At 40.3% G+C, this 13,962-nt stretch overlaps 1 protein-coding gene across 3 annotated transcripts in view; it reads left to right on the forward strand.

Moving 5' to 3' along the window:
* Positions 1 to 9,504, forward strand: part of STX12 (syntaxin 12) — a 35,373-nt gene extending 25,869 nt beyond the window's left edge. For 2 of the 3 annotated variants that reach the window (XM_027621242.2, XM_027621260.2), the window contains 4 exons: positions 1,737 to 1,842; positions 5,765 to 5,837; positions 6,564 to 6,646; positions 7,979 to 9,504. In XM_027621242.2, coding sequence (XP_027477043.2) covers positions 1,737 to 1,842; positions 5,765 to 5,837; positions 6,564 to 6,646; positions 7,979 to 8,071 — 355 coding nt within the window. In that variant the 3' untranslated portion in view covers positions 8,072 to 9,504. The remainder of the gene's footprint in view (positions 1 to 1,736; positions 1,843 to 5,764; positions 5,838 to 6,563; positions 6,647 to 7,978) is intronic. The other variant, XM_027621251.2, reaches the window with a different exon arrangement.
* Positions 9,505 to 13,962: the final 4,458 nt, after the last annotated feature.

Here is a 13,962-nt window from a genome sequence, read left to right on the forward strand (position 1 = left end):
GATGCAGGGCTTGATCCCAGGACCCTGAGATCATGACCTGAGCTGAAGGCAGACGCTTAACTGACTGAGCCACCCAGGCGTCCCTCTGCTTCTAATGTTAAAAATCAGTGCGGAGAAGAAGGAAAAATGAAGGAAGACCTGGGGTGGGTGACTTATAATCCACCAAATAAAATAAAAAACCTTGGGCTTTTCCAAGGTCTTTGAATTAGAGAAGAAACAATTTGAAGGTGAATAAAAAAGCCAGAGAAATCTCTGATGTCTTTGTGTTGGGGAGAGAGCCTGGCTCGCTAGGAATAAGTATGAACCCATGAATCTACAAATTAGGATGTTACCTCTAATTCAGATGTAAGTTTTTCAAAGTTCTTGGGTCTCCGTTTACCCATCTGTAAAATGGAGGCAACTCATTCTTTTAGGAGTAGTACAAGAAAAAGCAAACAGTTTGCATCTGAAAGACATCTTCTTTCTTAATTTCTCCAGACTGAATTAACTAATTCCATAGAAATGTGTTGGTGGGGTGCCTGGGTGGCTCAGTCATTAGGCGTCTGCCTTCGGCTCAGGTCATGATCCCAGGGTCCTGGGATAGAGCCCCGCATCAGGCTCCCTGCTCTGCAGGAAGCCTGCTTCTCCATCCCCCACTCCCCCTACTTGTGTTCCCTCTCTCGCTGTGTCTCTCTTTGTCAAATAAATAAATAAAAATCTTTAAAAAAAAATGCGTTGGTGTTATTAATTCGGAACTTAAAATGCTCTATAATAGGTATGAATCTCTCTTCCCACTACACTGTGAGCGCCTTGGAGGGGTGCCTCGTGGGCTCTGTCTTACTCCTTTTTGTATCTCCAGTGTGGGGAAGAAACTAAATACTGTGGAGATGATGTCTGATTTATGCATACTGTTGGAATTTTTGAAGTATTTTATGTCTAGCATCATATGTAGTATGCCTTTCTTCTAAATATGGTACCTGAAAAGAAGAGTTATAACATTTCACTAGCTTTTTATTTTACTTTTCTCTTAAGGGGCATTTAACCCACTGGCTCCTGGGTGGCTCAGGCAGTTAGGTATCTGTCTTTGGCTCGGGTCATGATCCCTGGGATTGAGCCCCATGTTGGGCTTCCTGCTCAGTGGGAAGTCTGCTTCTCCCTCTCCCTCTAACCCACCCCCTTCTCGTGCTCTCGCTTTCTCTCTCGAATAAATAAAAAACCTTAAAAAATATTTTTTTTAAAAAAAGAGGCATTTAACCCAAAGTATAATCTCAAGGAATGTTCTGAAAACCAGAAGATGTGATTCTGTTAGACTAATTGGAGAAGCATCGACAGGTCACTTAGCCTGCTCTCCTCCACCCATTTAGTACCCAAGAGACCAACACAGCTTACACTCTGAGAGTGCTCTAGAAGAGGATGGGCCAGGGTGCTTCATTGACTTTGAATCTCTTTCTGCTTCCCTTGTCTAGCAAGCCCTAGCAAGATTGTAAGTGTACCCCTAACTGGAAAACAGCAAGGAGTCCCATCCCTCATAATCGTGCTTCATCTCAGTTTTGCCCAGGGAAGCTGAGACTTTGTTTTCTTGGTAATATCAGCTCTTTGCCTCCAGATATGTAGAATGTGGCCCTCAAGGACTTTGTATTGATACCAGAGGCATTGGAGCCCGGTCATGTCCTTGGATAGGCTCTGCTGGTAGTAATGTTGTGGGTGTCTCATGCACACCTTAGGAGGAATCAACTAGTGTGCTTGTTGCCTTGCAGCCATGAGGATTGGAACCAGATGCAGAGCCAGGAGGATGAGGTGGCCATCACCGAACAGGATCTGGAACTTATTAAAGAGAGAGAAACAGCAATTCGGCAGCTGGAGGTAAGAGCCACGTCATGTTTTTTGTTTGACTCCATGTATCTGCACTCTAATCCACTTGGATTTTCTCTCAGCAATTATGAAAAAGCATGAAATGAGTCCTAATGTGATTTGCGTATTATGTCTCAATGTAATCATGGTGAATTTGAACTACTCTTATGGTGGTACTGGTCATGGTGCCCAAGAAGACTCAAATACCATATCTTACATGGTCTGTGGGAGAATATGCATGAAGAACAGAGCAAGGCAAACAAATATTTTATTGCTCATTAAGACTTTGCCACCAGGGTACCTGGGTGGCTCAGGCGGTTAAGCGTCTGGCTTTGGCTCAGGTCATGACCCCAGGGTCCTGGGATTGAGCCCGCATCAGGCTCCCTGCTTAGCAGGGAGCCTGCTTCTCCCTCTCTCTCTCTGCCCCTCCCCTGCGCTCATGCTCTCTCTCTCTCCCGCTCTTGCTCTCTCAGATAAATAAATAAAATCTAAAAAAAAAAAAAAAAAAAGACTTTGCCCCCAGACCTCTTTGGAGAGAGCCCTTTTGGGGCACCTGGGTGGCTTAGTTGGTTAAATGTCTGCCTTCAGATCAGGTAATGATCCTGGGGTCCTTGGATCGAGCCCTGTGTCAGGCTCCCTGGTCAGCGGGGAGTCTCCTTCTTCCTCTGCCCTCTGTCCCCATCCCACCCCCCTTTTCGTGCTCTCACTCTCTTTCAAATAAATAAAATCTTAAAAAAGAGAGAGAGAGAGAGCCCCTTTGTTTAGTCTGAATAGCTCAGAATAAAGGCAGGCCAAAAAGTTTGCTTAATTTTTGTGCATCCCATAGTCCAATCCCAAGTTGTAGATATGACTTCACTGCAAAGAAACAGGAACAGGTTTGGTTTTTTTTTTAATTAAAAAAAATTTTTTTTGTTATGTTAATCACCATACATTACATCATTCGTTTTTGATGTAGTGTTCCATGATTCATTGTACAGGAACAGTTTTTAAGGTGGGGATTGAGGGAAAGGTCTTGAGGCCTTTCTTACCTGATTTTCCAACTTTAACTTTACATAATGACAAGTATATTCTTAAACCTGAGTAATTTTCTCCTCCATGCAGCTAGAGGACTGCCATCCCTGGGGGCGGGTGCAGTGAGGAGGAGGGGGTTTGTAGAGGAGAAACTTGGAGCTCCTTCATGACCTTCATCTGTGGCAGTGGCTCTGAACTCTGACTGTACCTTAGAGTCACTTGGAGACTTTTCCCCCCAAATGCCCAGCTGTTCTCCCTCCCATGCCAACTATTAGTTTTGACTATGTGAAATTCCCATTTTTTTTTAGGCTAAAAATGGGCAAATATTCACAAGATTTTTTTTTTTCAAACTTCCCAGGTGATTATAATGTGCATTCAGGGTGGAGACCCACTGCCCTAGAGACCATCAGTGTCACAGTTCATCCTCAAGTTTGATAATTTTATTGCCTTCAAAGATGTCCTATCTTTTCTCTTTTTACCTACTGCAACTAACCATCGACTTGGTTCTCTAACATTAGAAATACTGTTATAGCAGAGTCGAGTGAAACACAGAGCTAAGGAAAGGAATGTAAGGTAGAGGACGTCAGGAACATAATAGGTGCTTCACAAATTCGGCATTCAGCATTAAGTCCGAGTGCCTTAGCGGGGACTGGATTTTTATATCCAGTCATTTCCTACATCTAATATACATCTAATATTCTATTCTAATGGAGTAGAGGTTGTGTCTCCTCGACTGTCACATTGTGCATCTGACATTTCTAGCTACCAAATGTGTGGACTTTTTCCACATCAAGCAATCTTTCGACACCAGCTAGGTGTTTTACAATTTAATCCAATGCTCACACTGTCTACCTGGAGTTAGCATCAGATCCCACAGCTTAAGGGCTCAGTCCCACAACCCTCCCCCCAACTTGGGAAGCCAACTAAGTCTAGGTTGTTACCTATGCTTCTTACTGACAGGCTATCAGTTGGAGGTTCCCGTGACCCCCTCATTGGGTTTGATTAATTTGCTAGAGCAGCCCAGAACTTAGGAAAACAATTTATTTACTAGGCTACTGGTGTATTATAAAAGTTACAACCCAGGAACAGCCAGATGGAAGAGATATGCAGGGCAAGATATGTAGGAAGGGGTGCGGAGCTTCTATGACCTCTCCACCTGCACCGCTCTCCTAGCCCTCCATGTTCACCAACCCAGAAGCACTCTTAGTCCTGCCATTTAGGGTTTTTATGGAGGTTTCGTTATGTAGGCATGATTGATTAAATCATTGGCTCTTGGTGGTTGATTCAGCCTCCAGCCCTCTGATAACACAGTTGGTTCCCCTGGCAACCAGCCCCCATCCTGAGGGGCTTGTTCTTTAAGCTCAGGTGTGGTTGAAAGGGATGTGTTATAAGTAACAAAAGCTAATTTTCTCTCTTTTACCACTTAGGAAATTTCAAGGGTTTTAGGAGCTCTGATCCAGGAATGGGATGAAGACTAAATATATATTTCTTATTATAAATCACAGTTTCACACCCATGTTATAACCAAGCTGGGCTATTTGCTCTTTAACTCAATTAACTTTTTGTTTATATGGCTTCCCTTTTGCTTTAAGGTGCAACTCAAGGGGCGCCTGGGTAGCTCAGTCGTTAAGTGTCTGCCTTTGGCTCAGGCATGATCCCAGGGTCCTGGGATTGAGCCCCGCATTGGGCTCCCCGCTCAGTGGGAAGCCTGCTTCTCCCTCTGCCTCTCCCTCTCCCTCTGCTTGTGTTTCCTCTCTCGCTGTGTGTCTCTCTGTCAAATAAATAAATAAAATCTTTAAAAAAATAATAAAGCTTTAAAAAAAAAAGGTACAACTCAAGTCCTGCTGCTTCTACAAGCCTTCCTCTATACACCTTCCTATAACCGCTTACTAGTCACTTCCTATATAATGACTTTTCTTATTTATCTTATTGTGTGCTCATCCCATCCCCCACCTCCGTTAGCTAGTAAGCCTTTTTGTATCCACAGCAACTAGCAGACTGTCCCTACTACAGTAGACTCTTAGCAAATAATTAAGGTTTTGATGTTCTGGTAAGAACTAGTCTTGCCAAGTTATGATTCGGAAGTCGTGGCTTTCAAGCATTGTTTTTTATTGTAGCGTTCTGAGAGGCAGTGTATTGCAATCGAAAGAGCATGGGCTTTAGAGATATTCTGGCTGCAATGCCTGGTTTCCTTACTGACCAGCTTTGTGACTAGACAGTTATATAACCTCTCTGAGCCTTATTATCCTCAAAGATACTTGACTTCATAGAGTGACTGAATGATTAATGTAAATATCAAAGAGGCATAGTAACATAATGAAAACATCATGAACTTTTAATTCTCAGCTCTGCCACTTGCTAGCTTTGAGACCTTGGGACAAGTCCTCAAACCTTTCTTGAGCCCCACTTTTCTCTTCTGTACAATGGGGATAGTACATGTCTCATTGTGTTGTCATGAGGACCAACTAAGTAATGATTAATCATAGCTGACACTTACAAAGTGCGTATTGCACAATTCCAAGAACTTTAAATATATCAACTTATTTAGTGCTTCTGCACTTTAATATGAGATGGGTACAGTCAGTGTCCACATTTTAGAAGGGACAGCCCAGAGAGGTTCTTAACCTAAGATGGTACCACAAGACTGTGGAGGATTAACTTCACACAGCAAGAGTGGGTTCTCTCTGGCTGACAGTCAGGCTTCAAGAGTCTGTGCTTTAATTACCTACCTGGTATAGTTCTTGGCACATAGTAGGCATTTAGTAGATATTAATTAACTTTATTTTCATTTTCAGTTTATGGAGAAAGCATGATTTATGCCTTAGAAACACATGTGTTATGTTTACACCAAAATTTTGGCTAAGTAGAGGAATTGAATTGTCTAACATGTTGCTTGATGTTAATTATTCTTTGTGTTCCCTAGGCTGACATTTTGGATGTCAATCAAATATTTAAAGATTTGGCCATGATGATCCATGATCAAGGTGATCTAATTGGTATGTATCATTGATACCTTTAACCTCAAGGTGAGTTGATAGTAGTACTTGTGTGTGAAGAAGTCAATAAGACATGCCTTAGGAAATTAAGAATGTCATTTAAAAATTATTAAATTCTTTTTTTGGCCCCCTTTTTATATTGTCAGATGTAGAAACTAAAGTGAGACCTCCGTGATTACTCAGCTCACTTGCCATTGCCTCTTGTTTAGTCTTTGGCTGTTTAGGGAAATAGCTCTTGGCTTCCCAGCTTTTATCTACAGAAACGTACACAATTTTGGGATTAGTAACCTTTTTTTTTTTTTTTAAGTTTTTTATTTGGAAACGATTTCAAGTTTAGAAAAGTTGCAAAAATAAAAAGACTATAAGGAATTCCTTTATAACCTTTACCCAGATTTACCTCTTGTTAACATTCTACCCCCATTTGCTTTAGACTTGCTCTCTTTCTCTCTAAATATACATATGTATACATAGTTTTTTCTGAACCATTCGTGGGTAAGTTGCATACTTCACAACCCTTTGCCGCTAAAATGGTTCAGTGTTTATTTCCAAAGAATAGAGCTACCGTCTTACCCAGTGGTAACTTTTGATTCCATGGCTGGATAGTTGGAATGGTGGAATGGTGAAACCAGGAGCCAGAACATCAAGAGTGTGTTTAATTTGCAATCTTGAAACATCTGATTGTGGTAAAAAGGTAAAAACATCCACTGCCCTTCTGTCTATTTGCAGACAGCATAGAAGCCAATGTGGAAAGCTCAGAGGTACATGTAGAGAGAGCCGCTGATCAGTTACAGCGGGCTGCCTACTATCAGGTAAGAGCGCATACCAGGGACAGCCGCTATGCTGAGACTTCAGGAGCTGCCACAGCCTGCTGACGCCCTGAGAGCAGCTGCAGGCTTCGGCCTAGGCTTCAGCCGGAGGGGCCGTTGGTCGTAACTGCATCCGCGGTCCGCTCTTAATACTTTCCTCTGCGGAGAAATCGACAAAAAGACATCAGTCCTTGAATAAACTGACACAGAAGCCTCTTAGCTACAAAGCTAATCCCAGAAGCTGGCATGATACCTAAATCTGGTATAAGGCTAATTTTGTATTCTGAACAGCTAAAATTTGTTCCAGTTAGTATAGTAATATGTACAAAGTAGGACTTGGTGGATACTTTATGTTGACTGCAGCCACAGAGGATGGACAGAAAATCAATTCCAACTGCTATTTGTGAATAAGTAGGGGGTTACCATTTTTCTATGAATAAATGGGAGTTAATCGTTCTACTTTGTATGAAGTGATATTTTTTTTTACATATTAGCTGAAACTGGTTTTGTGACTTTTACCTGGGTCTTTATCTCAAGTGTGCAGGTACTGTGATTGAGGTCCTCTTCATTTCCTCTCCGTTTGGTGCTGTATGGCTTTTTAATAAACAGCATTTCAGTCATTTTCCATGTTCCTAAGATAGTTGTATTTTACCTGGAAATGTTCTTAAGGAAATTTGTATTTAATAGTTGTGTTTCCTTTTAAAAACTGAGTGATGATGTTAGTGTTAGACAGTACAGGACTTACGAAGTAAATTATATACATCCACTCAATATTATGTGGGAGTTAAAAGAGATGTTTATGAAGAGTTTATAATAACATTTTTGTGCTAAAATGTTAAGTGAGAAAGACATCAAACATCATACAGTATGATCCCAATTCTGTCAAATAACAATATGCATAGATAAAAGATCATGAGAAAGTACAATCAGAGTGTCAGTGGTTTTATCTGTAGATGATTATTTTCTTTCTGCTTGTCTGTATTTTTTACAGTAAACACAAAATTTTATAATAGTTATAAAACCTTTATTAAAATGCACAAATAACTTATTTTATTACAAATAATGCCTGGCAGCATATATATGTATATGTATAAACAGTACATATGTATAAACAGTCCCTTTGCAGAAATGTATTAGGGGATCTGGAATTAGAATTTGCACTACTGCCTTGCGCTGATAACTGTTGAGATTTTGGGAAGGTCTCTGCATATCTGTGCACAGATAGAGTTAATGCTGGATTACAAGGAGGCAGATTTATGAAACACTCTTGGAGTCTTAGATATGAAAATTTTTACTTGTCTCATGAGTGTCTTCTTTATATATTTTTCTCCTCAGAAAAAATCCCGCAAGAAGATCTGTATCCTGGTGCTTGTCCTGTCTGTGATTATTGTCATCTTGGTACTTATTATCTGGCAAATTTATAAATGAAGTGATTGTCTCAGAGCCGCCTTCCGCTGAGCTGTTTTCAAGGGCACCTGCTTACTGGAGTCTTTCCAGAACAAACTGATCACAAGAAGAGAGCATACACCAGAATGTCCTGTAATAATTTAGTTAGAAAATAACTACTAACTAGTCCTTTGGAATTAGTGACCTATGGAGACAGTATTTATCAATTTATGTATACATTCTATTGATTTCTCAAATTAGGAATTAATTTATGTGGATTTTGCATTCTCTTGTATTCTGATTGCTCTTCATCTCCAAGTGTTTACTGAAAATTCCATTCTAGATATTCTTGTTTTGACAGGTGACACTACAGTCTTGTAATATTGTTATTTTATGTGTATACTAGATTCACCTTTTTACTAGCAACTGAGGTAGAATTACTTTCTGACAGCCAGCACATTTGTCAGAAGCTATATAATAAGCTGGTACTTTTTATTATTTAACATTTTAATTTGAATTTCCAAGAAGCCTATTCTCTATCTGCTTTGAAAGATTTTGGCAATATATTTAACTGGAAAGTAAAAATTGCACATTTGATCCCGATTAAAAGTATCTATTTGAGCTGGCCAGTTGTCAAAGGACCTGTTAACGGGGTCTAACGTTTACTTTATTATCTGCTAGTGTCATCCATGGCAGTTCATCTGCACACACACTAAACCATCTTGTTCACATTTTTAAGAGATTAATTTAATTAACATTATTATGCTCTCTGGGGTCTCTCTCCCCCTGTCTGTATAGAAAGGGAGAATTAGACAAAGCATGCTTTTGGAAAGCAAATAGGAATTGTTTGGAATGATTTAAACTTTTTGTTGTTGTTCACTTGTGGTTCTACATTCCTGGTGAATGATGAATATTGCTGTCAGAAGGCTGCCCCTTCCCCCATAAGGGCTGCTGGGCATTTGATGGCAGGAAGATTTTAAAAGCTAGACTGAAGTTGGTTTAAAATTTAGTTCTGTGAACCTGGTGATAAAGCAAAGAAAAGGTTCATTTTTGTAAATACTGCCGGTTTGGAATAGTGATGTTAGACTTATCCTAATTTATGAACAAGAGATTAATCTCCATGCATAGTTTTAGACAAAAAAAATGTTTCAATAAAAGATTGCTGTCTTGTAATAGAAATGTTGTCCACTTCCCTTTTTCACACAGGTCTAGAGCAGTTAAAGGGAATATAATTTCTGTAGGCTCTCACATAAGTGTGAATTGGGCCAACAATTTCAGTTCATCCTTTAGTGAATTAGAGGACTGGGCTACCCTGGATATATTTATATTCATTTCTTCCACTCCCTTTAATGTTACTTAATCTCCTTTTTTACCAAACTAATGTGAATAGTAGGGAAACAAGGGCCCAAATGCCTAAGTTTCTTTGTACTCTTGCACCATTCCACTCCTTAATACAAATAAACATTTTAAAAAAGCTTTTGTAATAAGTTTTTATGAGTTAACATGTGGTAGCTATTAGGTAAAGTGCTGTCCTGAGAAAAATTGAGACTGGCAAGAAGACTGGAGGTCAGGTGAGGATTGGTTTGGGGATGGAATAAGGGCCAATGCTGCCCTTTCCTTGAAAAACAGGATGGAGCTCCTGGGGTGTGACAGGTGGCCCAAGCAGCAGCTTCAGGGCTCGTTCCTTGGTCCTACAATCAGCTGGACTTGGGTACATCATTTGTAACATTTAAGGCAAAAAAATTCCTGATTGTGAAAAACAATTTCAATTTGGGTTAAATGAAGCTATCATAGGTGTGTTCTATAATACTGTGTAATCCAGTGGTGGTGATAATAGTGGTCGTGGGTAGCCAATTTGACCTTGGCTTAGAATTTGAAGGGCCTGGAGTTTATGGTAGTTGCCAAGAGGTTCTGCTAGATGATCTTAATAAACCTGTTCACAGAATCCTCCTTATCTCTGCTTTGTTTGTCTTTGGGGGAAAGAGGGCACCATGGTCTAGGACAGTGGTTCTTAACCATGGCTTCACATTAGAAACTAAAAAAATACTGATAACTCAGTGCCCCTGCCACAAGATTCTAATTCAGTTAGTTTGAAGTACAGCCTGGGCATTTAAAAGCTCTAGGTAATTCTCATGTGTAACCATGGTTGAGAACCATTAGTTTGGAGGTCAAAAACTAGACTGGAGCACAGAAGGCTGAAGAATCTTGGCTCTGCCATTAACTTGCCATAGGTTATTAGAAGTCATTTAACCTATAGGCCCCAAGTTTTCTCAGTAGCTCTCTTCTAGCTCTAACATTTTCTGATTATAAGGATCACAGGGGTTTGGTCTGAACATAAACATTCTGTTTGCCTCGGTATTCCTTTCCTTTCCTCTTCCCCTTTTTCCTTCCTTTATGGAATGTTCTAGAAGTAATAAGCAGATCTACCATTCTTTGAAGTGAATTAAAACTATAGTACTATACAGGGTAAAGTAGAAATGTCATTCTGGGCCCTTCCTCTGGGAATGTTCCAGGACAAAAACTTGTAGCTGCTAGACTGATGCTCCCAGGGCAGGTTTTGTCCTGTCTCATCTGCCAGGGAGTGGGGATACACACTGTTTTATACCATTGGGCAACAATATCAGATTGGAATTACCATTGCCATCAGTGCAAAGTAAAACACCCTAACCCACCTCCATTCATTTTTTTAATTGAAGTATAATTGACTACAATATTCTATAGTTTAGGTATATAACATAGTGGTTTGATATCTATATACAGTGTGAAATGGTCACCACGAAAGTCTTGTTACCGTCTGTCACCAAAGTTTTTACATTATTGACGATATTACCTATGCTGTATTGTATCCCCATCAGTTATTTTATAACTGGAAGTTTGTACCTCTTTATCTTCACCTATTTTGCCTGCCCCCAACCCCCCCCCCCCCCCGATTCTGGCAACCAGCAGTTTGTCTCCTGTATCTATGAGTCTGTTTCTGTCTTGTTTTCTTTGTTCATTTGTCTTGTTTTCTAGATTCCATATAAGTGAAATCATACGGTATTTGTCTTTCTCTGACCTATTTTAGCTAGCATAATACCCTCTAGGTCTGTCTATGTTGTCGCAAATAGCAAGATTTTGTTCTTTTTTATGACTGAGAAATATTCCATTATATATATGTATATATATAATCCCATTTTCTTTATCCGTCCATCTATCGATGGACACTTGGGTTACTTCCATGCCTTGGCTATTGTAAATAATGCAAAGGACATAGGGGTGCATGTGTTGTTTTGAATTAGTGTTTCCATTTTCTTAAGATAAATACCCAGAAGTGGAATTGCTGGATCATGTGCTAGTTCTATTTTTTTCTATTTTTAATTTTTCGAGGAACCTCCATACTATTTTCCATAGAGGCTATACCAATTTACATTCCACCAACAGTGTACAAGATTTCTCTTTTCTACACATTCTTGCCAACACTTGTTATTGCTTGTCTTTTTGATACTAGCCATTCTGACAGGTGAGAGGTGATATCTCATTGTGGTTTTGCTTTGTATTTCCCTGATGAGTATCTTTTCATGTGTCTATTGACCATCTGTATGTCTTCTTGGAAGAACGTCTACTCAGGTCCTATGCCAATTTTTTTTTATATTGAGTTGCATGAGTTCTTTATATATTTTGGATGTTAACCCCTTAATGGATATATCATTAGCAAATATCTTCTCTCATTCAGTAGGTTACCTTTTCATTTTATTGATCGTTTCCTTCACTGAACAAAAGCTTTTTAGTTTGATATAGTGCCATTTGTTTATTTTTGCTTTTGTTGTCCTTGCCTGAGGAGACAGATCCAAAAAACTATTGCTAAGGTCAATGTCAAAAAGCTTACTGCCTATCAGGTCTTATATTTAAGTCTTTAATCACTTTGAGTTAGTATATAAAAGAGTGGTTCAGTTTCATTCTTTGGCATGCAGCTGTCCAGTTGTGCCTACACCATTTATTGAAGAGACTGTCTTTTCCCCTATTACATATTCTTGTCTCTTTTGTCAGATTAATTGACCATATGAAAGTTAGTTTATCTTTGGGCTCTCTATTCTGTTACATTGATCCATGTGTCTATTTTTGTGCCAGTAACATACCATTTTGATTACTATAGCTTTGTAATATAGTTGGAAATCCAGGAGTATGATATTTCCAGCTTTGTTCTTTTTGTTCTTCTTAATACTCCATTCTTTTTTAGGGGTGCCTGACTGGCTCAGTCGGTGGAGTGTGACTTTTTTTTTTTAAGATTTTATTGATTTATTTGACAAAGAGACACAGCAAGAGAGGGTACACAAGCAGGGGGAGTGGTAGAGGGAGAAGCAGGCTTCCCGCTGAGCGGGGAGCCTGACGCGGGGCTCGATCCCAGGACCCCGAAGGCAGACGCTTAACAACTGAGCCACCCAGGCGCCCCAGAGTGTGTGATTCTTGATCTCAGGATCAAGAGTTCAAGCCCCATGTTGGGTGTAGAGATTACTTAAAATCTTTTAAAAAACCCAAACAACTCCATTCTTCCCCCCCCTTCCTATTGAGAGGTTATCCTTAGTCACGGGAATGAAGATTTTGCTTTTGATTTTAGTGTGAGTGAGTGAGAGAACACAAGTAGGGGGAAGCTGCAGGGGGAGAGGGAGAAGCAGGCTCCTTGTTGAGCAGGGAGCCCAATGCAGGGCTTGATCCCTGGACTCCAGGATCATGACCTGAGCCGAAGGCAGACCCTTAGCCAACTGAGCTACCCAGGCGCCCCTATAGTGGGCTTTTTAAAGTACCATCTTTGAGTGTGAGATAATGACCTTCCAACTTTTTAAAAACGATATTTCAAGACTATAAAAATGAATAGGTGGTGATATCATTGGGAAGTCTTCATTTTTAAAGCTCCTTAGTTGACCAAATAAAAGTTGACATCCCTATATTACTTCCCCCCGCCCCCCGCCCCCCCCCCGGTCCACAACATCTCTGTCTGTGAGACACTTGTCTAGACTAGCCCCATCACTTTACAATTGAAGAAGCTGAGGCCAGGAATGGCAGTCTAATACAGGAATTTAAAGCTAGAGGAAGTGCTCTACATGTGCATAGTCATTTGTGGGATGACATTTGAACCCATATTACCAGTGATTTACTATGCTAACTGTAAAACTTTTTGTATATTTCTTGTCTCCTTTTTACAGATTAGGAAACTGAAGCATAGTATGCAGCCTGCCCATAGGTACACAGTTTAGGAATGATGGAGCCAGGATTTGATCTCAAGCACTCAGACTTAAAACCACACCTGGAGACACTCTACACTGTGTTTTTGCTCACCTCCTCTTTCATGAAGCATTCTCTAAAAATCTGGAGTAGTGGCAATTTCTTTTTTTTTTTTAAGATTTTATTTATTGAGAGAGTGAGAATGAGAGACAGAGAGAGAGCACATGAGAGGGGGGAGGGTCAGAGGGAGAAGCAAACTCCCCGCCGAGCAGGGAGCCCGATGCAGGACTTGATCCCGGGACTCCAGGATCATGACCTGAGCCAAAGGCAGTCGCCTAACCAACTGAGCCACCCAGGCACCCTGGAGTAGTGGCAATTTCTGCCCATCTTTTCTTTGGTCACGACCTTGTGAACTTTTCATTCACCACCCTGCTAAATGAAGCCTCTGGTTTGTAGTATGTATTCACAAACACACATTTTTTTGTGTCTCCATTTGATTACTCAGAAATTAAAGAGGTTTTAAGAAAGTTTTCTGACATCAATATGCTCCTAATGTCTTTGGGTTCCATTCTAAGGGGGTCTCAAAGTCTAAGAAATTAATCTTAGTTGAGATACCAGAATCCCAAGGCAGTTGGCCCATCAGTCTTTCCATTTCAGGGACTGCTGCCCTTCAGTTTGCTGATCTATACTGACATCATTGGCGCCCAAACAAAGAGCATTTTGCTTTGTAAGGC

This window comes from Zalophus californianus, chromosome 4 (assembly GCF_009762305.2).
Source record: "Zalophus californianus isolate mZalCal1 chromosome 4, mZalCal1.pri.v2, whole genome shotgun sequence".
NCBI classification, from domain to species: domain Eukaryota; kingdom Metazoa; phylum Chordata; class Mammalia; order Carnivora; family Otariidae; genus Zalophus; species Zalophus californianus.